The sequence below is a fragment of the Chrysemys picta genome, chromosome 19, assembly GCF_011386835.1.
Source record: "Chrysemys picta bellii isolate R12L10 chromosome 19, ASM1138683v2, whole genome shotgun sequence".
NCBI classification, from domain to species: Eukaryota; Metazoa; Chordata; order Testudines; family Emydidae; genus Chrysemys; species Chrysemys picta.
The window spans coordinates 13,623,060-13,650,026 of record NC_088809.1 but is presented as its reverse complement, the minus strand read 5'-3'; the positions used below and the strand labels follow the sequence as shown (position 1 = coordinate 13,650,026).

Below are 26,967 nucleotides of genomic sequence, written 5' to 3'. Positions count from 1 at the left end.
GGAGTGAGAAACCTTGGGAAAACAATACATGCAGCCAGCTTGGTGTCCGAGAGGTGATGAAATGCACTGACAGGTAGATAGTGTATCAAAACTAAATGGGACCTGGATCGCCAATATTTTTTATCCCTCCCCACCTTTGACCTTTCTTCCAACATCATCTCACCCACCCTCTCAGTAACCTTCCAATTTCTCATGCCTGTTCTAATGTTTTCCTTGATTATTGCTGTCCGACCTCTGCAGGACAGACTCTTGGAGTCACTTTCTGCCCTCTGATACATTAAATCAATAGGGCAAGAGGGCAGAAATTTGCCTTTTTTTTTTTTTTAATGTGCTGATATCATCAGTTCTGGATCCAGCATGCCAAGCAGAACTGTATTCCATACAGATCCAATGCATTTACTCGGTGTCTGAGCTGGCAGGGTTTGGGAGCATTGTCCTGATAACTCTTTCACACGCTGAAGAGTAGACTAGAAGGGAAGGGTTGCGAAAGGTGCATGTTACATCTCTCAACAGCAACAATTGTGAGTAGAATTATTATTTATTATTTGTATTATGGTAATGTCTGGGGACCCCAATCATAGACCAGCCCCCCACTGTTCTTTACAATGTACAAACAAATGACTAGAGCTGTCTGGGAACCAGGATTCACTGGAATTTCTGCCATTTCAGGGGGAAAAAATTATTCCGACTTGGAATGAAACATTGAATTTCAAAATTTCCCAAGACGCATCATTTTTGAAAGCATTTCATTTTGGGTCAGGCACACCATTTATTATTATATTTTATATCATTTTATTTGTAATTATTTTGTGAAAGAAAACATTAAAATATTAAAATACATATAAAATAAGAAATACTAAATATAAACTAATAAAATATAAATTAATAAAGCAAAAATAAAAATATAATGCAACAATAAAAATAAATTGCAAAATAACGTCATTTTGAAAAGAAAAATCAAAACATACCATTCGGATAAGGTCAAAACAAATAGGATTGAAACGGAACCGTTTGACCTTATCAAAATGATTCATTTCCATTTTTTTCCTAAACAAAATTTCATCAAAGTTGACATGATCCCATAGAATCTTTCAGTTTGGACTAATCATTATTTTGTGATGGAAAAACATTCAGTGGGAAAATTTTCAACCAGCACTACGCACAACACAAGACGGAGTCCCTGTCCAAAATTGCTTACAAAGAACAAACAGAGCTCAGGAGCACGGCAGATAGGAAAAAGTTAGAGAGAGCAAAATAATAAATGTAGCTGGCCAGAACCTCAACTAAATGGAGCTATGCCAATTGATACCTTCTAAGGATCTATCTCAGTACTTGTACTAGAGGAAGTCTACTGAGTTCATAAATACGTAGGCAAATCTGGACATGTGCACATGGATCAGGTAGATATGTTTCTGTCGGGCATCAACATGCAGTTGTGTCAAAAAGTTGGATTTACTGACCCTGAAGGCAATTTTGTGCCTTTAGAAATGACAGTGCAACACTGGCACTCGTATTTAATTTCTATATGTTGTTATTGCTTTCAGGTTTTAATATGAGGCAGTGTGCTGTAGATTTTTCCTACTATCAGCATAGATATAACTATTCCCCCCCCCCTTTTGACGCCAGTCCATGTATGGTAGTCTGTTAGACAGGCTTAGACATCTGATATAAATTCATTCCTGTAGAAGGGGAAAAAATTGGTTGTGCCTATATCCTACTAAGAATGAATATCTGCGGGTTGGTCTTAGGCAGAGGCTGACTAAGGTGAACTTCCTCGGGTTGCATTTGGATGCCTTGGGTTTTATGTCAGCAAAATCCGTACAGTTCTTGGCTGTGTTTTTGACGCTGAGTTTCCTTTCAGTTGAGCATTTCATGCCACCACTTGATCAGCTTTTTTTTTTTTTTTAAACAAATAGCACTTAAGTAATATTGCCAGGTTAAGGAGTTCACTTACCTTGGCCAGTGCTGTGAGCGTTATTCATACAGTCATTATAAATAGGTTGGATTGCTGAAATATGCTCTTTCTTTGACCTTCCTGCAAATGCACTTTCTGAATCATCCGGATCCAAACACAGTATCTAGGTGCCTGGAACAGACAGTCATCTGATCACACGGTATGGGTCACTCCATTACTTGTCAGTGGCCTCAGAGTATCAGTGCATGCACTGTAAAATGTAGATCCTTTCTTTCAAATCATGTATGTTGTACCTTCTGATTTAATATGACTTATTATAGCGTATGTCATCCCATTGAGCTTTATTATAGACCATCTACAAGAATCACATCACCACTGGTATCTAGGCACATTGGAATGGAATATAACAGCTGTTCAATCACCCAGCAATGGTACACAAGAAGTTAGGAAGAACAAAGGAATACTATATCCATTTGAAACTATATGGAAAATTTAGGGTGGCGGTATGTAATTTATTCAGAATTTGGCTGGGACAACGGTCCTCTTGGGGGAAAAAAAGGAACATGCATCTTTAATGACCAGAAGTGATCAGTGTGACGGTTCTAAGGTGCATTTGAAAGATGGCACCTCCAGAAGCACATTACCTGCTGGAGGCAATTGTTTCAGTACAAGCTTGGAAAGAAGAGGGTCCTAATTAAATTACCAGCACCACTTCGTGTAGTGTCTTGGGGTTTCCTTGATGGTCTCCCATCAAAGTATTGTCTACCCTGCTTAGCTTATGAGACCCATTGAGATCTTAGCTCCAGGGCATGGCTGCAGCTCTTCTCGTATTCTCTATTCCAACCAGGTCTCTTAGGTCTTCCAACTCTGAGTTGCTTTCTGTTGTTAAGTCCTGCTTTTATTCTGCTAATAACAAGACCGGGGTATGAACAAAAATCCTGGGTGCTAACAGTCTGACTTTGGAGAAGTTTGGAACTGATCCAAACTTTTCAGCTGGTCCTGAGCTCTATAACTGTCTGAACTGAATTCGAACAGTCCTGACCTTTTAGAGAAACTCAGTTCTTAATTTGGATCCAACTGTTATGGCTTGGGACAATCTTTGCCAGTAAATGATCATTTGCACCCTTAAGCCCTTTCTATTGCTAACTCTCTGTACTTCTAAATGAAGGAAGTTTGCTCTCTAAATATTTATACAAGCTAGATTAATGTTTGCTTTCAGTTGTGCTGAAGTATAGAAAAATGTTTTTCCCAGTTGCACTGTGCATGGGCTCTCTGTTTGACTGGGTGCTTTGTAATTGAAGATTGTGTATCACATTATATTATATATTATTATCTGAGAAAGCTACTGTCTCGTTATCAAATATATTGCTAGTTTAAGAGAAGAAGAATATAGTTACTGTAACGGTGTTAGCATAGGAATAATTTTGCTATAGAAATTAATTTTTTATGCCATCATGAAGAAAACCAACACTTTGTGAGTCCTTGGAGAATTTGATTTCTGGCTTTGCAGCGGGAGTGACTCAGATATTTAGCATTATAGGCATAGACTCTTACTTACTGCCGCTGGATGCTCCTTTGCCCCAAAATTCAAATCAATCTGGGAGACTTGGAGTAAAATACCCTTTCTGAGGTGTTATTTGGGAGAATGTAATTTAATGATGGGTGTGGCTCAGAAACGTTCAAAGATCCAGTCCAGATCAATACCTGACCTTTATCCAAACTATCTGAATCTCTTGAGTTTGTAAAATTGGGCAGAGAATCACCTAATGTCAGGCTTTTTTGGCAAGCTTAATGGTGTTTATCACTTCTAGACAGGATGGAACCAAAGCAAAAGAAGCACCTTTCTGGCAGCAGTTTGGCAGTTATGTTTCTGTGCCTGGCCAGAATAATAAAGATTTGGTTTGCTTGTTGGGAAAGGTTCATGTCTGTTCTATTTTTATCAGAATCAATTCACTGTTCCCTGCTTCTAAATCACCAGAAGCATCTAATGATTCATTCTCTGTCAGCAGCATGGACCTGGTAGGGGAGATCACTCACTCTTTGAGACACAGACATAGGGTCCCTAGAAGCAGCGAAAGACAAACAGAGAATTAAAAATATACTTACTATCTATAAAGGCCTTAAGCACGTTTTACTTTAAGCATGCAACTAGTCCCATTGAACTCAATGGTACCACTCTTGCTTAAAGCTACAGACATGTTGTATGGGCCATACTATCAGAGCGGATATCAGCAGTGGTGCGGAAGCCACAGTCCCATTGGTATAAATGAGAGGAGGGTGCTGGCAGAGCATTCTCTTTGATGGTCTTGTATCTTTGGAAATAACTCTTCCTATGGTCCAAAATAGCCCAAATCTGATAATCTTCAGCACACTATTATTATTTCTTTGTGTTGCAGTAACACCTAGAATTTCTTGTCACAAACCAGGGCCCTGTTGTGCTAGGTGCTGTACAAAACACAGACCAAAACGATAGTTCTTGCCCCCAGACAGTTTATAATCTAAGAACAACATGATGAAAAATAGGTGAGGGGAGCCCAAGCAAACAATGAGGCACAACTGGAATGGTGTGTGAAAGGCATGTTTGTAAGACTCATCTCTTTTCCGAGGCATTTGAAAATGGAGTGGTTGGGAGGAGGAATTATAAACGTGGTGGATTGTTTGAAGAGGATTTGAGTTTTTAAGTTATTTGGTTTCAGTGGAGTTGTTAGCTGAAATTGTACAGCTGCACTTAAGCTGTATTTTTAAGTTACCTCAAGGATGCCGAAAGCACAAGGGTGCCTAAAGCACATTTATTCTCCTAAATAAAATAAAACGAAAAAAGGCTTAAGTGATTTGCTGGATCAGGGTCCCTATCTGATTATTTCTCTTCAATCTCATCTCTTTGGAGACAGCTTTTCAACCAGTTGGAAACAAATGTCTCTTTCATTTTCCTGTTGGAGTTGGGCTGTTAACATCCTCGCCAAACACTTCTTGATCGTCAGTTCAAAGCACCTTAAAACAAAGTGACACTTTAGCTGCATTGATGAACCTTTCTGACAGCCTAAGCTGGGGGAGGAGGCATGAGACCAACCCTGAGTACAATGCATAGACCCTAGTTGTCACATCACACCTGGGGATTTTCATTTTTTGTGACCACCCCTTTGGGTGCCTTTGATATGCCAGACAGGACAGCACCGAAAGAGGATATTTGCTCACTGCAGATCCCTTGCCTAATGTATGCAGAATGATTGAATTACGTATTTAATTTATTTCACTGATTACATGGTTTGACGTCGGTTTATCAGCTTTCGCTGTAACACCATGAGCCGATGGAGGAGTAGCGCAGAAAGATGTATATCTGGAAATTAGCTTCAGTGATTGTTTAGTTGGTCGATATGAATCAACACTTGTGTGTCTATCATGACTAATCTCTCGAAATAAAATAGTTAATGACATGATGAGCTTTTTCTTTCAAAGCTGATGAGCTGGAGGTCAGTTCTTGCTATTTACTCAGTAGAGCTTCCTCCGTTGACAGTCAGATTGCATGTTCACAAGACACAGAACCTTGACTACACTAGGGTTCTTTAGCAAAGATGTCCCACTATTGCTAGCACTGATACAGATCCACCACTGTTAGTGATGGTGGACACCTCCTGTGGCTGCCAAGATTTTTAACACCATGTCATTTAGACCTGCTCTGAGCTTGGTGAAACAGGGTATTAAAAATTCTGACAACCATTCCATACTAGTGAGTTATTCTGGGACTAGCAACTCTAGGGAGCTTTTGCTTAAAAAAAACCCCTAATGGAGATAAGGCTCTAAGGCCTGTCAACATGTAGCCTCAGGGTCATCTAAGGGGTCTCTAAAGAGGAAGAAGAAACCATTAGCTCAGCACTTTTGCATGGAGACCTCATAATTCTATTAAGTACTTCTGAAACCTATTTTAAAAAAAAATCACAATGGTAAATGTTGTAAGGGAGGAACACAGTTGTAAATTAAGTAAATAAATAAATAAAAACCAGGAAGGTTAAGGGGTCAGAGCTTTAAAAGCTAACCAGCAGGAGCTTAAGGCACCTATAATAAAATGTGACTGCATGGAAAACGTTCTGGGGATATTTCATAACACTGTGCTATATTCTTACCAGCCAAGAAATAGCGCTGGTAGAGAGTAGGGTAATTTTACTCATCACAGAGAGTTCTCGGTAAAGATATTTCATGAACCGGGTAAAGAAGAATGAATTAAAATTATGGGTCCAAATCTGGAGTAAATCTATCCATCAGAGAGTTACTCTGAATTTTCACCGGTGTTAGTGAGATCAGACTATGGTCCAGGCTGTCCTAAAAGCAAAGTGTGAGACCAGGTTCTATAGTATTGCTAACCCTGGGTATTATGAGTCAGCCCCCAAAAATCTCAAGTAGCTTAAAAATCATGAAAAATAATAAATTTTTCATTTTGCTTTCTGTTTTTTGAGATTTTCACATACTTCCAGCCCTTAAATATCATGAGATTCATGATAAAATCTGGAGAGTTGGCAAGATAGAGATCCCTTGTGAGAAGCTGTGATAATAATAACACCTCCTGTCAGAGGATTTCACGGTGATTTATGCTCACAAATGATTTTCGTTAAGCCTGGCAACAACCCTTTAAGGTAGAGAAGTATTTAAAATCCCTATCTTGAAAAGGAGGAACCTAAGGCATAAAGAGGCTAAGTCATCTACCCAAGGTTACACATGATGTCCATGGCAAATTTGGGAGTAGAATTCTGATCTCTGAATTCTGACTACTGTGCTTTAGTTACAAGACCATCTTCTCTTGTCTTAAGCATTAGCAGGGTGATGGAGAGCCCGGCTCTGCGAATCAGGGCTCTCGGAAATAAAAATGAAGAAAGAAATATCAGGGTTTAAAAAAAAAAAAAATCCATCAGACTTCTTAGCATCTGCCAAAGAGAAAGGTCTGAATCTCCACTAGTGAAAAATGTTAAAATGTCAGGCACTATATATCGCTAGTGAAGCAAGTCTTAACTTGGCTTCCCACAGCCTTCCTTATCATTATTATTATTATTTTCCTTGATTCATTCTTGAACCTTGTTTAATTCCTACAGCTACACAGATATGAATGAATAAATCCTTTTGATGAAGGCCTAAGAATATTGTTGCACTTTAAGAAAGCTAGGAGGGAAAATTTGTTTTTAAATCAGCAACATTTGTATGCTATTCACTGTTCATACTTAGTAAAAAATTTATTCACTTGGCAGTTACCCAACTTGTTTCTATTCTTATTTTGTGTTCAGCCCATTCTCCTCCTGGGGACATCTAACCTTATATGTAATTACCCTACTGAGAAAGGGAAGTAGGTATAAATAACCATAACGTCCCTAACAACTAAATAGATTTTGCAGTATGTACAGTTCTCCAGGAGGCATCATCGTATTGGCTACTGATGGGGAACTTTTTTCCAGGGCTGCATTTTGGTTAACTGATGGGGTATATCACTGCAGATGATGAATTTCTCAACTCCCCTTCTTGCATGGCTGGGAAGCATGTACTGTACATGCAATAGTGATGGACTCTAAAATAGTAGATATACGAACAAACAGACACGTAACAGTATATCCTTTGTGAAAATGTACAATCTCTCCAAACAAATGGAATTGTGAAAATGAGTATGACAGACTCTGAATATCTAACTTGAGTCCTTAATTAAAGTACCCTTCATCTGATTTGCTGGTCCGTACAGATGTTCACTTATTGCCAGGAGAAATGTGTAACTATTTGGCTGCAGCTACTAGGAAGAGCATCTACCTACCGCCCCACAGAAGGGCGGTGGCGGTGATTTGATATATAAGCTCACTACAACAATTATCTTTTTTTTCTTTCCCAAGGTTTGTCTAAGTCGCTTGGTCTCATTGAAGGCTACGGTGGGCGTGGTAAAGGTGGGCTTCCTGCTACCCTTTCCCCGGCGGAGGAAGAGAAAGCTAAGGGGCCACACGAGAAATATGGCTATAATTCCTACCTCAGTGAGAAAATTTCACTGGATCGTTCCATACCGGATTATCGTCCAACCAAGTAAGTATCCTTTATTATCAACATCTCAGAACCACCGGTGTGAACGATAAGCCAACAGTGTTGATTTCCTCCATAGAATCATAGAATGATAGGACTGGAAGGGACCTCGAGAGGTCATCTAGTCCAGTCCCCTGCACTCAAGGCAGGACTAAGTATTATCTAGCCCATTCCTGACAGGTATTTGCTCTTAAAAATCTCCAGTGATGGATATTCCACAACTTCCATAGGCAATTTATTCCAGTGCTTAACCACTCTGACAGTTAGGAAGTTTTTCCTAATGTCCAGACTAAACCTCCTGTGCTGCAGTTTAAGCCCATTGCTTCTTGTCCTATCCTCAGAGGTTAAGAAGAACAATTTTTCCTCCCTCCTCCTTGCAACGACCTTTTACATACTTGAAAACTGTTGTCATGTCCCCTCTCAGTCTTCTCTTTTCCACACTAAACAAACCCAATTTTTTTCAATCTTCCTTCATAGGTCATGTTTTTTAGACCTTTAATCATTTTTGTTGCTCTTCTCTGGACTTTCTCCAGTTTGTCCACATCTTTCCTGAAATGTGGAGCCCAGGATTGGACACAATACTCCAGTTGAGGCCTAATCAGCACGGAGTAAAGTAGAATTTCTTCTCCTGTCTTGCTTACAATGCTCCTGCTAATGCATCCCAGAAGGATCTTTGCTTTTTTTGCAACAGTGTTACATTATTGACTCATATTTAGCTTGTGGTCCACTATGACTCCCTGCTCCCTTTTCTCAGTACTCCTTCCTAGGCAGTCATTTCCTATTTTGTATGTGTGCAACTGATCGTTCCTTCCTAAATGGAGAACTTTGCATTTATCCTTATTGAATTTCATCCTATTTACTTCAGACCATTTCTCCAGTTTGTCCAGATCATTTTGAATTTTAATCTTATCCTCCAAAGAACTTGCAACCCCTCCCAGCTTGGCATCGTCTGCAAACTTGATAAGTGTACTCTGTATGCCATTATCTAAATCATGGATGCAGATATTGAACAGAACCAGACCCAGAACTGATCCCTGTGGGACCCACTCGTTATGCCCTTCCAGCATGACTGTGAACCACTGATAACTACTCTCTGGGAATGGTTTTCCAACCAGTTTTGCACCCACCTTATAGTAGCTCCATCTAGGTTGCATTTCCCTAGTTTGTTTATGAGAAGGTCATGCAAGACAGTACAAAAGCTTTACTGAAGTCAAGATATACCACGTCTACCGCTTCCTCCCTATCCACAAGGCTTGTTACCCTGTCAAAGAAAGCTGTCAGGTTGGTTTGACATGATTTGTTTTTGACAAATCCATGCTGATTGTTACTTACCACCTTATTATCTTCTAGATGTTTGCAAATTGATTGCTTAATTATTTGCTCCATTATCTTTCCGGGTACAGAAGTTAAGCTGACCGGTCTGTAATTCTCTGGTTTGTCCTTATTTCCCTTTTATTAGATTGGCACTATAGTTGCCCTTTTCCAGTCTTCTGGAATCTCCCCAGTCTTCCGTGACTTTTCAAAGTTAATCGCTAATGGCTCAGATATCTCCTAAGTCAGCTCCTTGAGTATTCTAGGATGCATTTCATCAGGCCCTGGCGACTTGAAGACATCTAATTTGTCCAAATAATTTTTAACTTCTTCTTTCCCTATTTTAGCCTCTTCTGAACCTACCTCATTTTCACTGGCATTCACTATGTTAGACGTCCAATCACCACCAACCTTCTTGGTGAAAACCGAAACAAAGAAGTGATTAAGCACCTCTGCCATTTCCACTTTTTCTATTATTCCCCCCTGCCCCCGCCTCAATTTGTAATGGGCCTACCCTGTCCTTGGTCTTCCTCTTGCTTCTAGTCTATTTGTAGAATGATCCATGATCTCAGTTGATGCTTTCTCCCTTCCTCCTTAACTCAGTCACTAGACAATCTTGTTCAACAGTGAACAATTTAATTGGTTGGGATTAAACCCAAGAGACAGTTTACCAGGACAAAACTTAATATTTTGTTTGTAAAATTGTGGGTGATGATAGGAGAGCCAAGATCCACTCCAGGCAGCAGAGCCCTGCCCACTATGGTATCAGACACAGCTTTTGCTCTTTAGAATTGGGCAAAGAGCCTCTATTTCCTTTCCCTGCCAGCTCCTTAGTCCTGCTAGAGTTCTAGGAATAAACTATTGCCCCTGCACTATGCCTCACTAGCCTTCCAGCTGAGTCGGTCTGATGGGCATTCCTGCAGTGCCAGTCTGCACTGTGCTTTAATCCACCCAGAGGATTTGCTGTTGTGGGGAAGAGAGGCCCTTTTCTCCCATCACCAAATGGATAGATGAGCAGTCTGCCCTGGCTGCACTCCCCAAGCACGCTAGCCCAGGGAATGAGAGTTTAGGCCCAAGAATTGAACCCAAGGTGGTTCTGTACCCCACGTTAAGTTTATGAATGGGATGACTGTCTCTTTGCTCTGTATTTGCACAGAGCTTAGCACAATGGCATCCTGGTCCATGATAGGGACTCCTTCCTAGGTGCTGCAATAATACAAATAAATAATAATAATCTGATGGAGTTGCCTGTGACAGCAGGGGACTGGACTTGATGACCCAGGAGGTCCCTTCCAGTCTTATGTCCATATGTTCCTATTAAGATGGTCACCAGACACTTAAATTGTAACACTGCCATTTGGCTTTGCATCTGCTGTCAGTTGTCTCCCTCACCAACTCCATGCTAGTTGTTCAACCACACAGTTGTAACAGAAGGGAGATATGAGGAAATGCCTAACGTATGGGTCAAAAGAGCGATCTTTGCAGGTTAGGTCGATCCAAGTATTATTTATTTTATTTTCAGGTTTAGGCTCTGTAGTCAGGATGGGATGTATTAGCAGGAGTGTTGTAAGCAAGGCACAAGAAGTAATTCTTCCACTCTACTCAGGACTGATAAGGCCTCAACTGGAGTACCGTGTCCAGTTCTGGGCACCACACTTTGGGCAAGATGTGAACAAGTTGGAGAAAATCCAGAGGAGAGCAATAAAAATGATTAAAGGTCTAGAAAATATGACATGAGGAAAGATTGAAAAAAAATGGGTTTGTTTAGTCTGGAGAAGACTGAGGAGGGACATAAGTCTTCAAATATGTAAAAGGTTATAAAGAAGAGGGTGCTAAATTGTTCTACTTAACCACTGAGGACAGGACAAGAAGTAATAGGCTTAAATTGCAGTAAAATAGATTTAGGTTAGACGCCAAGAAAAACTTCCTAACTGTCAGGGTAGTTGAGCACTGGAACAAATTGGAGGTTTTTAAGAACAGGTTAAACACACACCTTCAGGGATGATCGAGATAATACTTAGTCCTGCCTCAGTGCAGGGAACTGGACTGGATGACCTATTGAGGTCCCTTCCAGTCCTACATTTCTGTGATTCTATATTAGAGCACAATTAGCTCATGGGGGAATGCTACTTCAGCACAGATGCTTTTAAATGGAGGCTCCAAATGTCTCTGAATGGCGATGTACTCTTTTTTCCAGATAAATTTTAAGATTATAATGATGAGATATTACATTTACCTGCTAAGCACATAGAGAAGGGTAGACAAATGAGATGCCAATCATTTTGTTAAGAGTCTGGGAACAGACATTACTGGAGCTTATTTTTATTAAACTTAATTTTAGATATGTCTTACAAAATGTTCTCTGAAATGGGAAAGCGTCAGTTTGTCTGTGATGTCAGTAAAGGCTCCGATAAAATGTGTCTAGAAAGATTAAGGCACAAAAGATATATATCCACATTCCATGTCATTAGGCTAGTGACAAAGATATTACCTGGAATCTGCAGACCACTGATAATCACGCGAAAAGAAGATACAGTTACATACATAAGGCATGCTGGGAAAGGGTTAAGGACTTAATGTCATGACAAGCTGAAGTCCTTTACTTGCCTGCATGTTGAATAAGTTTCAGGCAGCCACCAATGGTTTCCAAGTCCCCCTGAACAATGAAAACAGAAATATTTAGGTGATTTTTCAAAGGGACTGAAGCCAAAATCTCCCTTTGTGCAGGCAAAATTTGCACTTGCTTATTTACATCAGCAAAATGAACTGCAGATACACATCAAAGGGTTTGCACCTCTAGCTACCTGATTTACAAATCCTACTACACTGAAAACCCCTGGGGGTGGGGGGAGAGAGCCTTCTCTAACACCTGAATATGAGCTCCTACACAAACTTTCTCATCCAGAATTCTTACCTCTAGCACAGCCAGTTAATTGTGAGTTGAGTTTGGGAATTAATGTTCTTTGAGATGTGGGGCGGGGGGGGGGGGGTTTGAATTCATTGACATTTTTAGCTTATCACAACTCCAGTTTATTCTTCTGCAGAAACAACCGTCACATCTGGTGTGTGTTATTTTGTATTTCCCTCCCATTGAGTTTTTGCGTTTGTTACATACCGTATATGATTGTGGGACTCGGATAATATTTTGGGAGAGGGTTGATATGGGGCATTGTGGGGGTACAGTAATTTTGTTTGTCTCTGTGAAGCGTTCCGTAGTATATTTTTGCACTTGATTCTTTGGGGATTGAGTATCTTGGCATTGTAGGTGGGCGTTTTCTCTGGTTGGGCAGTGGTTATGACTTGGCTAGAGGATTGGGAAATTTTCATTCCCCCCCTCCCTTCTTATTCCAGGTTTTGTTCTCCATTTTCCTAATGCTCTTTTATTGCTGATTTTTATGAAGAGTTTTATAAAAACCATTTAAGTCAAGTGTCCTGGTCTCTGATTAAAATAGATTCAAGTCGAAGGAAATTAGCCTAAATGGATTTAAAATTGCGGCATTAGTAAGGAAAACTGTTTAAAAAAGCCCTGGCTGATAAGCATTATAAAGCAAGTATTAATTTTAAATATAACTGCAAAAACATACTCAACTCTACTGGAGACTATTTGACAATTATAATGCCCACAGACTCAAATTATTCATAGGTAGCAATTTGTGCTACTCAGTGGCACTTGTTCTTCCTTTTGTTATTTTGAGAAAAAGATAAAAAAGGAGTGCATGGCTTTCTCCGGAATAAAAGTAGCTGCGCTCCAGAGCTGAACTGTCCTCGGTTTTAGTTTGGATCCCTTTCTGAAGGGAGGGTAATAGCAGTATTGGATCACGTCAGGTGTAAAACTGGCTTTGATGCCATGCAAACATCCCCAAGATAGCTCTGGTTGTGAAACTTCAATCCTGATCTTTTGCAACGCTGATTCTTCTGATCCCAGTCACCCACTGAGCAAAAGCTGCTGGTCATGTCAATAAAGCATGCTACTATGAAGAGTAAATTACGTCCACATAGAGGATAACAGCCTACTACTTCTGTCAGCTAATGGCGCCTTAGGCTTGAGTGGTCCGGAGAGTCTGTATTTTAGAGCTGAAGATCTGAGGTTCAAACTCTGATGCTGCTGTGGATTGGTACATCAAATAACAGCATGCATGGTTTTGCATTGCACACAAATGAGTCTTGGATAAGGCCATTCAAGTCATTTAAACCTTTGACACCTTTGACCTAAGATGAGATTGGCTTCTAGCCTCATATTCTACCTGGAAAAGAGTTTTTTCCATTAGATCAGAAGTGCTCAAAGTGCTACCCAGAGGCTCCATGTGACCCACAATGCCCTGAAATGCAGGCCAGGGTTACACTCTCGTTATATGTTCTAGCATGTAACTGGTGCTGCAGGGAAAAGCTGATTGTTTGCAGGTTTTATTGCTGATGAACTCAAGCAGGAATATCTATTCATTGATGAAGGAAGATAAGAGTACAGGAAAACAGGATGACGAGAGTTTTATTTTTTATTAAACGTAAGGCACATTTAAATGCAAATAAGATGTAGCCCTGGGGCTCCTGGTGGATGGCCACTGTGGCGCATTGTGGTGCTAAATTTGTGCACCTCTGCTTTATGCAGTGATGCTGTGATGCATGAACGCTCTGATTTAATAGAACATAACACCCTCCTAAATTTACTGGGACAGTAGGAATTGCTAGACTGGATCAGACCAATGGCCCAGTATCTTGTCTCTGAAAGTGGCCAGCAGCAGATGCTTCAGAGAAAGGTTCAAGAAACCATACAATGTTGTGGAACCATCTGCCCATCGGGTATATTTCTTTCTCACCGCCGTTAGTGTGTGCCCTAAATCATATGGGTTTATATCCCTAATTTATATATATATTTTATCCCACCTAATAACTATGTGGCGTTCTCATTATCTAGATAAATGTTTAATACCTTTTTGAATCCTAATTAATTCTGGTTCAATGGTATTTTGGCGTGGGAATTAAGACTAGATTTAAGAAAAACAACGCCCACAAGTGTTGTGTCTGCCCAGAACTGTGACAAGTTGGGTGAAGGTGAAGTACTCCTGTTGTATAGAGTCTCCGAACATCTGTTGTTAGCATGACAACACTGTTAAAGCCAACAGAATATGTTAAAGTGAAGGGGAAAAATCCATAGGTAAGGAAGGAGAAAAAAGCATATAGCTTGTTCTTTAATTATTCTGAGTATTTCCTCTATAATGGAACACCCTGCTCCACTGCTGAGCTGCCTTGTGGTCCTTGCAGGAGATGGGTAAGGCATGGCACAGATAGACTTGTGTCTTTTCCAGTTTGCAGCTGTTCGAGCTTGTATGGCATGGAATGGAATGAGTAGGAGAAGTGGATCATCATCCACAGTTATTTTCTAAGAAATGTCCAATGACAGATCAGTGGCACTAATTATTGTAATCATTCCAAGTAACGGGTTCAGGATTTGAGTCACAGCCATTACCCTCAGTTCTCCCCCTGATTCTGAGTCACCAACACAGTTCATTTCTATAGCTGCTTTCCTGATAGTCCGTGAATAATGGGCTCTTTGCCATCATTTGGCCTCATATGCTTTTATTCCTGTGGGCTTTGCTGCAGCTCTTGGGCTCCAGGCATTTCTCCGAGTGGAAGATGGAAGAAGGCACAGAGAGTTTAAGAGGTTCGGGAAGCTTTTTTCTTCAAACTGGCATCCTGGTGAAGGTGAACCATGTTGCAGTAGGTGTTTTTGCTCTAGCTGCAACTTGAATGCAGATGTTCCAAGATTGGTTCTGTGTGCTAGGTATACCAGTGTGTGAATGCGTTGCCGCTCTCAAGCAACTCCTCGCCTCTATTTCCCCCTTCAAGGGGCTCCTTAAATAAACACCACACAGGCTTTTTATCCAATAACACTCCTTCTCCCCAGGTCTAATTTATTGACACAAAACAGAAAACAAAACTCTTCTCTTCCAGTTGTACTTCTGAAACTCTTCCCTGCCTTGGCAGGCCGCTCTCAGCTCTACCGAGCTAGAATCTTTTCTTATTCCTGTGGTGTCTTGCACTCTTTTTTCTTACAAAATAAAGTCTCCTCAAGTCTGTGTACTTACCCTCTTAGCAGGGCTCCTCACAAGCCTTTCCCGTCTGTAGAATCAGTCCCAACTCCTAGGACTGCCTGGAACCTACTCTTTCCTAGCAGCCTCTGATCTCTGTTGAGGTGCGCCTCCTTAGTAATCAGGGTTTGCTGGACCCAGGATTCTATTCCCGAAGGGGCAAGCCACCCTCTTACACAGTATTCATTATCTGATTGATAGTCAGAAAATAAAATCAGGTTTGGATCTGTCAGAGACAGATAGGATTGAAAGCCAGATTCTGTGGCAGTTGATTTCAAAACGTTATGATGAGCTGGTTTAAAAAAAAGTAAATATAATTTTTTCCTGGGCATTTAAAAAACAATGTGTAATTTTTTGTTTTTGTTTCTTCAAAATTCCATCAGCAATTTTTGATTCTTGAAAAATTTCAATGGGCTCTGTAGCTGGTTGAAACCCCCAACGTTTTCAACAAAGTTTTGCTCAAAAATCAAATTTTCAATGAAAAATATTGTAGAAAATTTTAAACTAATGACATTTCAACCGGTTTAATTATCATGCAATTGTTAATACAATCTGTTGATAGGCATTAATTTAACTAAGCGTTAGCTATATCTTGACAGGTTCAAGCCCTCAGTAGGATGGCACTGGAATACCTCTGACATTCACAACTATGGGACCTCAACGTGCATTGATGTCTGCACTGCTCAGGAACCCAGAAACTGTGACCCCTGTCGTGTGTGCTGGAGACAGGGCCTTTTAAATCTTTGGAACCTACTGCCACAGAATCTAAGACATACAATGGGACGGCACTTAAACTGTCCCATGATAGAACCCTAGTATTCCTAAGAGCTGGTCGAGATGTTTAAGTTCAGTTAAGGAGAGAGAGAGACACTTCTGTTTCCTTGCTGTGGGGTTTTAGGCAGACACAAGCATGAGTCTTAGTAAAGAAAACACACTTTGGATATCCTGAGGAATCTATTCCTCGAGGTGTGTTTTGGCTTGGTGTGGGAGCATCAGGCCAACATAGTTCTGTACTGATGACTAAAATAAATGACTCGGAAGACCTCCATAGGATTTGTAAGTGCTTCGGCGCAGGAACACCCTCCAGCATTTTGGTGGTTTCTGGCACATACGAGGATGTAACTGTTGGGAATTAGGTACGTTTGACTCTGGTAGATGGAATTTGAGGCTGACCTTTTGGGCTACTAAATATAACCTTTTTTTTTCTCTCCCTGTCAAAATCCTTAATTCTCCAGGTATCTTATTTCTCTTTAAAGTCAGAGGTATACAGGCTCCAATAGCTTGTTGACAACGTACTTTTGTCAGTTACATTTGAAAGAACACAGGTTCCTGTGGGCAATTTAGTTCTGGTGAATTTGGTTTCAGACCTGCAGTAGGTAAAGATCTGGTGTAGCAGGCAGGAGCATTCTTCTCTTAGCAATTTCCTTCATTTGTTTAATGGGTGGAATGCTTCTTCACTTACATATTTATGGCATTGTATCAAGTACTTATGTAACACCAACTGACCCCAGGCAGGATCGAACCTGGGACCTCTGAAGCTAAATGCATGAGCTGCTACTATGGCCCTTAGTTAAGGCTGTAGCAGACTCATTAATCGGTCTCGGTACCACTAGGTGGGATGGAGCACCACACCCAAGAGGTGTGCAGGTTACACTTAATCAAGTCCTGCCCATGTGTCACAGCTCCTTGTGTTTAGCTAGTGTTCACGAGATGAGGCTGATGAGAAAGAGAGCACATTTTTTACCTTTACTTCATTCAAAATTGCAAGAATGACATTTGCCAAGGAATGGAGCTTCAAGGCCTTTTCATCACAATCTTTGTTGTTCATTGCAAACAATAGAAAGAACTCTCTTGACCTCTGTCTCGTTCTCACATTGCATTCTGATAACTCTTATGAAGGTTTTGTGCTACTCTACATGCATATTAGCAGCAAGCAAAAGCATTGCAAGCAGGCCTGGCTCTGGCTTTTTTGCCGCCCAAGGCAAAAAAGCCTCCCACCGCCCCCCCTCCCCCCCCCAGCACGGCAGGGGAGGGCACCGAGCCCGGCCGCGGGCCGCTCTCCTTGACCGGCCGGAGCGCCGTGGGGCGGGCGGCGAGCCAGCTGCGGCTCCGCTGGCGGCCAGAGCCCCAGGAGGAGGGCGGAGAGCCCGGCCGGGGCTCCGCTCTCCCCGGTGGCCAGAGCGCCGGGAGGAGGGCGGGGAGCCCAGCTGGGGCTCTGCTCTCCCCCGGTGGCCAGAGCGCCGGGGGAGGGCGGCGAGCCCACTGCAGCTCTGCTCTCCCCGGCGGCCGGAGTGCCACGCCACACCCCTCCAGGTGCCGCCCCAAGCACAAGCTTGGTGGGCTGGTGCCTGGAGCCGGCCCTGATTGCAAGGCACAGTGATTTTTCTCCTACTGCAAATGCAATAAACATTTTTTTTGCAAGGAGTACAGGAAAGCCTAATCAGGGAGAAGCCACCACAGCATTTACAGGATGTAAAAGCCCATTTAATTTTCATCTGGAGCTGTGCAAAACAGGACCTCTGCATTTTCAAGCATCATACACTCACTCAGAGCAAAGTAAATAGAAGAACCAAGTTTATAGCTCCCCTCAACCCCCTCCAACAGCACTGAGGTAGACTGTGATTTATTGAAAACGGTGTTAACATTACAAGCTATTACATTACGTGTAATGGCTTTTCGGGTCCTGATTGCAGGCTGGGGGGGTTCTGTAGGGAAGTGTTTGAACTGGGTTTTCAGCAGCCAGAGCCGGCTGGTGCAATCCCGCAGGCGGGAAGAGCCAGCCAAGAGCAAGTTGTGGTGAGTTGTGCATCACTTCCTTACAGAGAAGACTTGTTTTTTCTCTCGATTTTTGTTTGTGCATGTTAGGGTTATGGGTTCTAAGAAATAAAGTAGTGTCACGTCGTAACCTTCCAGAAAGAGTATTTTATGTTCTTATCTAACAATCCTGTGGATATGCTATGAACTTAACATAGACAATGTAGGGAACCTTGGAAAGGTCACCCTAAGATCAAACTGTTTCAGCTTTTGCATGTACTTCCAAATATTTCACAGCTGATCTCACTTCAAGGCATTTCTTGGGGACAAACGGTGGAATCAAATACAAAGCTTTGGCAGAAAAGGAGAAGGTTGGGCATTAGCAACTATACATTAATGTTATCCAAATGCAGATTGCTACTGGATATATCAGAGTTCTGTGAGTAGAGCAGAGGTTCTCAAACTGGGGGTCGGGACCCCTCAGGGTATTGCGAGGCTATTACATGGGGGGGATCACAAGCTGTCAGCCTCCACCCCAAACTCTGCTTTGCTTCCACCATTTATAATGGTGTTAAATACATTAAAAAGTGTTTTTAATTGATAAGGGGGGGGTTGCACTCGGAGACTTGCTATGTGACAGGGGTAGGGTTACCATACGTCCGGATTTTCCCGGACATGTCCAGCTTTTTGGTCCTCAAATCCCCGTCCGGGAGGAATTTCCAAAAAGCAGGACATGTCCGGGAAAATAGGGAGGCATGGTAAGGGGACCGCCTCCTCCCCGGGCTCCAACTTTCCAGGGCCAGACGGCGGCTGTTCGTTCTCCCCACCTGGGCAGCCGGACTCGGGAGCAGCCGCTGCTGCAGCTCCCACTGCCGCGGGGGGAAGCGGCCAAGCATGTGGCGCTCTGCGACTGCGGCTCTGGCGCCCGGGGCATGAACCCCTAAGCCCTGGCCTGCTGCGGGGACCCAGCTGGTGCAATCCCGCGGGCGGCCCCGGAGTGGGGGCAGCAGTCCCCAGCCCTCCCGTCCCGCTCGGTCCCGCAGGGGAACGAACGGGGCTGCCGATGCCTCTGCCCCGGGGCCGCTGCGGGATTGCATCAGCTGGGCAGCCAGGGGTTGGGCGCAGTGTGCGCGCAGCTGGGTCCCTGCAACAGGCCCAGGCTCGGGGGGTTCGGCCCGGGCGCCAGAGCCGCAGCCGCCGAGCTTGGCCATCGGCCGCTTCCTCCCCCCCGCGGCAGTGGGAGCTGCAGCAGCGGCTGCTCCCGAGTCCGGCTGCCCAGGTGGGGAGAAGGAACAGCCGCCACCTTGCCCCGCGGGCTGCCCCCCTACTCTCCCTCCAGGTACTCACCCTGGCCCCGCACTCCCTCTGCGTCTCCAGGGCCTCCCTCTGCCGCCGTTTTTGTTTTTTTTTTTTGCTCTGGTCACCCTGCGGGCGGAATTGGGGCGGGGCTGGGGGCAGGGAAGGGGCCCCCTTGGAGTGTCCTCTTTTTGCAGGACTGAAATATAGTAACTCTAGACAGGGGTCACCAGTACAAAAGTTTGAGCACCCCTGGAGTAGAGGGATATTTGCTGCTCCCCATTGTATTCATTTAGACCTCTGGTGATTCATATAAGGAGTGCCACACATTACAGTCCAGATCCTTTGCTGGTGTAAAGTGGGGTGGATCTATTGATTTCAGTGGTGCTATATGCCTATTTACACCAGCTGAGGCTGCGACCCTTACTTAGACTCTGAATGCTGACTTGAACGCTGAAGGTTTTCCATATTTATCCCATCTCTGTGATTACTAGTGCAGATTTGCTCCTTACCAAATGCTAGTCTCACAAACTCAACTTGAGATCTGAAAACCGGTATGGGTTCTTTCCTTCTCATGCATCATCACCAGCGAAGAATGCCCTCATTTTCACATGCAAACGCAACCAGAAATCGGAAAATCAAAATGTGCTCTATCTGCCTCTTAAATAAAGATGCCACAGTTAGAAGAATTTAGCGGCTTCTTTTGTTGATTATGCATAGGGCACGGAAGCATGCAGCTTTCTCTTAGGTTACCATGTTGGCTCTGCAGCACTGATGCTAATAAAATCTTTATATTAAATAGGTAGCATTATTTTATCTTTGTTCTTAAATGTATCCAAATTTGTGTGCATGTGGAGAAAGTTATTAGATTTTCAATAATTCCCCCGTTTGAACAATATGTGCACACAAACTCATTAAAAAGTTTGACACTTGTAATTGGTGTTGGTACCACCTGTTTTTCATTTGTAACTTCGGGCTATATACATTAATGTTCAGCGTTAGCTACATGGTCTATACTAGCGTAGAGTTCTGAGACCTGATTACTTGAACTTGTATATAACCCCATTTAAAATGAATACAATTTAAAGATCATCACATAACTAGAGGTTTTTATTTCGGGCTTTATAACACCTTGTAGATAAAAACAAATCCTTAGTTTTAAAATCTGAATATAGCAACGAATAGAGAACAGGTAAAAATAAAATGAGCCTTTTTGTTTGAAATTGGGAGTTTATTGTCCAGCTTGTACCATTATTTTTCAACCAGAATTTTATACATATGTGTCCAAAGATACTGTATTTGGCAAATGTGTATGTGCATTGCTGCCAACTACAGGATGCAATCAGAATTGCTTTAACTATGGGTCTTAAGCCCTCCACTGCTAACAAGTGCTGGAGGGTCTCCTTTAGCTTAGTTGGTAGAAGACTGCTTTTGGAATAAGAACCTCTGGGTTCTGTTTCCATGTCTGTGATGAAATTGTCTGTGGTCATGATGTGCAGCATGAGTAATAACTTTGAAGTTTTGGGAAGACATGAATTTTCATTTACTTAAAAATATATATACAAACACAGATATACAGATATCTTATGTACAGTAGATATCACTAATGGTCAATTTTCTGTTCAGTACTAGTTACAGACAACAACAACCAATGTTTCCTACTTTTTAAACATTTCATAGCAGAATGGTGCCATGAAGTCTCATATTACCAAAACAAATGTTATTTTTCCAAAACATACTATAGAACATTTACTAACTAATTTAACTGATTCAGTTAAATTAAGTGCTTCAGTGCAGTGCTGAATAGGGATAGGATTAGTCATGTGCTTGAAGTTAATCACATGTTGATATGCTTTGCTGAATCTGGGCCATGACCGGAAGTTACTATATTATCATAAACAAACACAACTAAACTATAATTGTGAAAATAACTGAACAACGTACACTTTGTGATATTTAGTTTTGCTTTTCTTAAAATTGTGCTGTTCATTTACTTTCAATTCCTAAAGTTCAGAGAATCAATTAATATCCTGAGTAAACCTGATATGTGTGCAGAGCAAGTGAACTGAACATTCTTCAGATTGATAGGTTTAATTTATGGAATTACATGTGTATCTATAGTTTAGGGAGAATTCTGCTTAGATTTGAAGACAGCAAACAATAAAGATGCCGCAGTTCATACATGTGTAACAGTGTATTACAAGGGGGGAAAAGTGAGAACTGGATTAGAGAACATAAAACAAGCATGGTCACACATACAGACATATGCACCTGCATGCAATAAAAGCCCAGTCAACAGATTAAAAGAAGATTTTAGCATGATTTATAACATGTATTATATTTCAGCTGTTGTGCTTTGCAGTCTGATCATGACAAAAGCATTCTGCCCAATCAACTCCGCACTGGCCGTTGATATGTAAGAGCTCATCTCCCATGGCTTCACAGCTGTATCAATAACATTATAATAATAATATCATGTCAGTGCAATCAAATTATGTCTATACTGAAAAGGGTCTCCTAATAATGAAGGGCCCAAAACAAAATAACCGATCCAAACATCTTTGAACTCTGAGGAAGTTTTAATCCGGATTCCCAACTACTGTATCTGGTTTGGACACTTCTATATCTTGTGTCCCGGTGGTTGAATACTGTTTGAGCTGAAAATCTCCTATATTCAGTAAACTCTTAGTAGCCTCATTGATGTCTGTGTATAGGATGTATTTGGTATGCATCAGATATATATCCAACTATTCATTGTCTATCCAAATAACAAATATGAATCTGTACAGTCACTGATTCAACTGAGAAGAAAACTTGCCTCTACTATGGCTGGCTAGTCCCTCAGTTACAATGGCAACAAATGTGCCTGTTTTGTAGTTTTTAAAATGTGTGGGATTTACATAAACGCCTACTCAAGTTAGGCACCTGGGGCCAGATGTTTTAAGGTATTTATATGCCTAAAGATATGAATAGGTGCCTAATGGGGCACTTAAAGTGGTACTTAACTCACTTAGGTGCTTTTAAAATCCCTGCCAACAGCTCCAACTAACTATTGAAATCTGTACAACCATGCAATTCTCAGTTCTCTAGCAGTGTGGGGCCAAATTCATCAGTCTAAACATCCCTGGGAAGTAGGATAGTGTTATCCCCATTTGACACGTATACTAAGGGCATGTCTACACTACCCGCCGGATTGGCGAGTAGTGATCGATCTATCAGGGATTGATTTATTGCGTCTAGTGTAGACGCGACAAAATCGATCCCCGATCGCTTTACCGTTGACTCCGGAACTCCCACCGCGGCGAGAGGTGGAAGCGGAGTCGACGGGGGAGCGGCAGTGGTTGACTTGCTGCCGTCCTCACGGCCAGGTAAATTGACCTAAGATACGCCGACTTCAGCTATGCTATTCGCGTAGCTGAAGTTGCATATCTTAGGTCGATCCCCTCCCCCCTGCTAGTGTAACCTAGCCTGAGTAACTTCTCCAAGGTCATACAGCGAGGCACTAGAAGTTCCAGGAGTTCTAGCTCCCACTCCCTTTGCTCTAAAAGTGGTAGCCTTACAATACCTCTCCCCTCCACCCCTATGCCTTGCCTTTTTCCTGGTGGGAAAAAATAACCAGCCAAATTCAACCCGTGAGTAACTTCATTAGGCTAGGGAAGATATTCTGGATTTACACCTGTGTCACTGAGAGCAGACTCTGTCCCAATGGAGTTTTTGCAGGGATGAATGTTGCCTGTTATTTTTAGAACAGGGAAATCAGAGGAAGCATGTTGTCTGAGAATTTAGAGCAAGGGGATCAGGCGTCAGAACTCTTGAGATCTTGTTCTGACTCTGCCATTAATTAATGGTATGATTTTAGGGAAGTCACTAGACTGCTCCATCCCTCATTTTCCCCAAATGTAAAAGGGGACGAGGGAATACCTGTTCCTAGTTAATTGATTAATTACCTAATAACTTACCTTTAACTAATGTTTGAAGAGTGTTTGCAGATCCTTGGCAGGTCTGTAGAAGAACAAAGTATTATTATCACCAACCACAGCATTTCTATTTGCCAGCTGTCATCCCAAAGCAGGCTTACATAGGTAGCTTCTCATGAAACTGTGCGCTTTTGTGATGCAATATGGCAATTAGTTATGATGAGCGGATAGTGATGTATGAGGTGAGGTGCGAGAAATGGAAATATTTGTGTGGATCATGTCAAGACTGGCTTCCGTGGGTTGAGTGTGTTTTTTAAAGACCTTTTCGATTTCAGATTCCACCAGGCAGCAAATTGAAAGCTTGCCAAGTCCTGCTCAGCAACACCACAGTGGTACAGACTCATCAGTTCGATGATAGCGCTTAAGTGAATTTATATGAAAACTTCCACAGACACCAGTAAAAGGCAAAAATTAATCTCACCAGTCCTAAAACCACCCTCTAAGCAGTCAGTAATGTGGATCCATTATTAGAGAAAAGAATTATCTATGAACACAGTTATTTCTTTTAAATTTATCATTTTTATAATACCTATCATGGCAATGGTATCATTCCTCACGCTATTCCAGTCCATGCAAACTTTATAGTCACCTACTTTATACATTTGTCCTTACCGTATACAGGATATGTTACAAAATTACGTGCCTGCTAGGATAAGAAGTTCTTATAATAATGGTATATACAAATAATTGCACTTTAAATGTGGCAGGCAAAGATTCCAGCAGTTGTATATTGATCTGCACAGCGAAGAGGCAACAAGCCGGTTTTCACTGAACTCCCACCAGTATCAAGTGCTAACCTAGAGTAAATGAACTGGGGTTCTCAGGCACCATATTACATTTAAATGATATGATGAACATCTGATGTGCCCAACAGAGAATGTCAAAGCTTAGATTTGTTCAGTTGACACTTCCATAGATCTCAAAGCACTTTAATGTAAAAATCTCAGAAAACCCCTTTGTGGTTCAGTCAATTCCTCCAATAAACTGAGCCAGGGAGTGTGTTCGACAGTTCAGTAGCAAAGCCAGGAACAGAATTTGGAAGTACTGGCTCCAAGACTTCAGTGTTGTAGCCCAGTCCTTCAAGCCGCTGAGCGCTCTCATCTTCCAGTTAAGTCAAACGGGAGCTGAGGGTGCTTAGCTCTCTATAGCATCAAGGCACATTTTTTGTACCTTCATTTTTGTACCTTTTGTACCTAAGTACTGTACGTAGACCTTCATCAAGACCACTGGCTATTTTAAGTGCTTATTTTCAAAATAGCATGTCTGTGTTCAGCTATTTTCTGATAGAGCATTTTTCATCCTCCTTTAAAAAATTCTCATCTGTAACCCCAGTCTGAGAATTAAAAGTTGAAAAAAGTTGTCTAGTGATTTTAGTCTGGACTCCTGGGTTCTATTCCTCCGTACCAGTGATCTGGGGGTTAACCACTTAATTTTTGTGCGCCACAGTTTAAAGGGCTAATAATGCTAACCTCAGATGGGGACTTGTGGAACTTAAATAATTAATGTCTTAATTAAAGGGGACGAAGGCTGTGGTTAAACTCTTGAGTGAGATTCTGGGCTTGTCGATACTCGGGAGCTACAGCAGCACAGCTAAAGAGCTGTAGCTATCCTACTGTCATGCCAGAGTGTAGACACTTCCTACAGCAGTGGTGGAAGGTTTATCTCTGTCGTTGCAGGTAATCTAAGATAGCGTGACGGAAGCATTGTTCCATCAACCTTGCTGTATCTGCACTGGGGCTTAGTTTGGCATAGCTGTGGTGCGCAGGGGTGTGAATTTTTCACATCCCTGAGCAACATAGCTATGCCCATCTAAACTTTAAATGTAGACCTGTCCTCAGAAGATGTAAGTTCAATTCCCAGCTCTGCCACAGACTCCCTGTGTGACCATGGATAAGACATTTTGTCTGTGTGCCTCAGTTTCCCATGTGAAAAATAGGGAAAATAAATCTTCCCTACTTTATAGGGATGCTGGGAGGTGCTCTGATGTGCTGATGGGGGCCACCTAAGGACAGAGATTGCTGAATAGTGAAAGAGACTTTGGCAAAAGTGCAGGTATAATTAATAATACATCTTTTTACGTATAAAATGTTCTCTTCCTTCATGCATTTGTTCACGGTCAAATATGAATCTATATTAAATGATTATAATTTCTGAGAGAATTCCACCGTCAAATCTACAAAAGTTCTGCAGGGATTTTTTTATTGCGCTTTACCTTACTCTTGCATTTTAACACCAGATGTCACTGAGAGACACAAGGAGAGGCATAAAAAAATTATGATCTTATGAACCTGAACTCTCTTTATGCCATTGGACCAAGTTTTATAGAAAACCTACAAAATACACAGCCAAATAGTTCAGCACTTTCCCCAGTTTATGGATGTTCTCAAAGACAAGAAGTAACAAATCATTTATTCCAATAATCAAAAGAACATTTGCCCAATTAAATTTTCAAACCTCCCACAAGAAAGGAATGTGAGATATTATCTTTTATTGGACCATCTTCTGTTGGTGAAGGAGACAAGCTTTCAAGCTTACACAGCTGAAGAATGCCTCTGTGTTGGCTGGAAAGCTTGTCTCTCTCACCAGCAGAAGATGGTCCAATAAAAGATATTACCTCAGTCTCTCTAAATCCGGGGGCCGACATGGCTACAACAAAACTGCATCCAAGAAAGGAATGTCAGTAAAGGATATGCTCTGGATAAGCATGTTAGGATGATTTATTTTGTATGGTGGCCAGCAAAGAAATGATTAATAACTAGATTTCGATGGCCAGCTGGGTGCTAAGCATTTTAGAAAATTGGGCCTCCTGGCTTAGATGCTGAAATGGGTGAGGAGTGCTTTGAAAATCTGGACCCCAGCGACATAGTCCACTAAGAGAAATTGAAGACAGTCCAATGGGGGATGAGTGGTGTACGACTGGCCAGCCAGGCTTTGATCCTCCCAAGGATTGCACTGTGTCTGGGGAAAATCTTTCCATCTGCTTGGTGCTGATGAAGCAGCACAAGGAAAAGGAGGACAACAAGGGACAAGCTTTACCAAGGAGGGACCCTTTTTTGTAAATAGCCTTTCTCCTCTAAGGAGATCTAGTGGCTAAAGCTGCATGCTTTTCTATTTCCTGCTCTGAGAATGACTTGCTATCTCTTGGGCAAGTCACTTAGCCTTACTGTGCCTCAGTTTCCTCCTCTGTAAAATGGAGGTAATAATTCTTGCTTCATTGAGGCTTAAAGTTGCACAGTCTTGTTAGATCCTCAGAATGAATATTCTAATTTGCCCAAAGTACCAGTACTCTCAGTAATTAGTATTAGGTAGCAATTATTCTAAGTCATGGTCACGAATGCATATGCACATCTGGTGAGCTATCGTATGATGGACCTTTACCAGCTGATGTGGGGGATCCTCTCCCCTTTTTATTTAATGTTTCCACGGTGTTTTGGAATTTTGGCATCCTGTTTTCCTGTTGGGCACTGACTCTAGAATGCTTGAATGCTGCTGTTTACCACTGGGTATAAATGGTTTGCGCAATGCTCCAAGTGCTTCAACAGAGAACGCTTTGCAGATGATTTCTCCTCATGGGCAGGGCTGTGTC

General features: G+C 41.9%; 1 protein-coding gene across 1 annotated transcript in view; it reads left to right on the top strand.

Moving 5' to 3' along the window:
* Nucleotides 1-26,967, top strand: part of GALNT17 (polypeptide N-acetylgalactosaminyltransferase 17) — a 281,880-nt gene that overhangs the window by 61,009 nt on the left and 193,904 nt on the right. Inside the window, exon 2 of the mRNA XM_005283448.5 lies at nucleotides 7,777-7,960. Within this exon, the coding sequence (XP_005283505.1) occupies nucleotides 7,777-7,960 (184 nt within the window). The remainder of the gene's footprint in view (nucleotides 1-7,776; nucleotides 7,961-26,967) is intronic.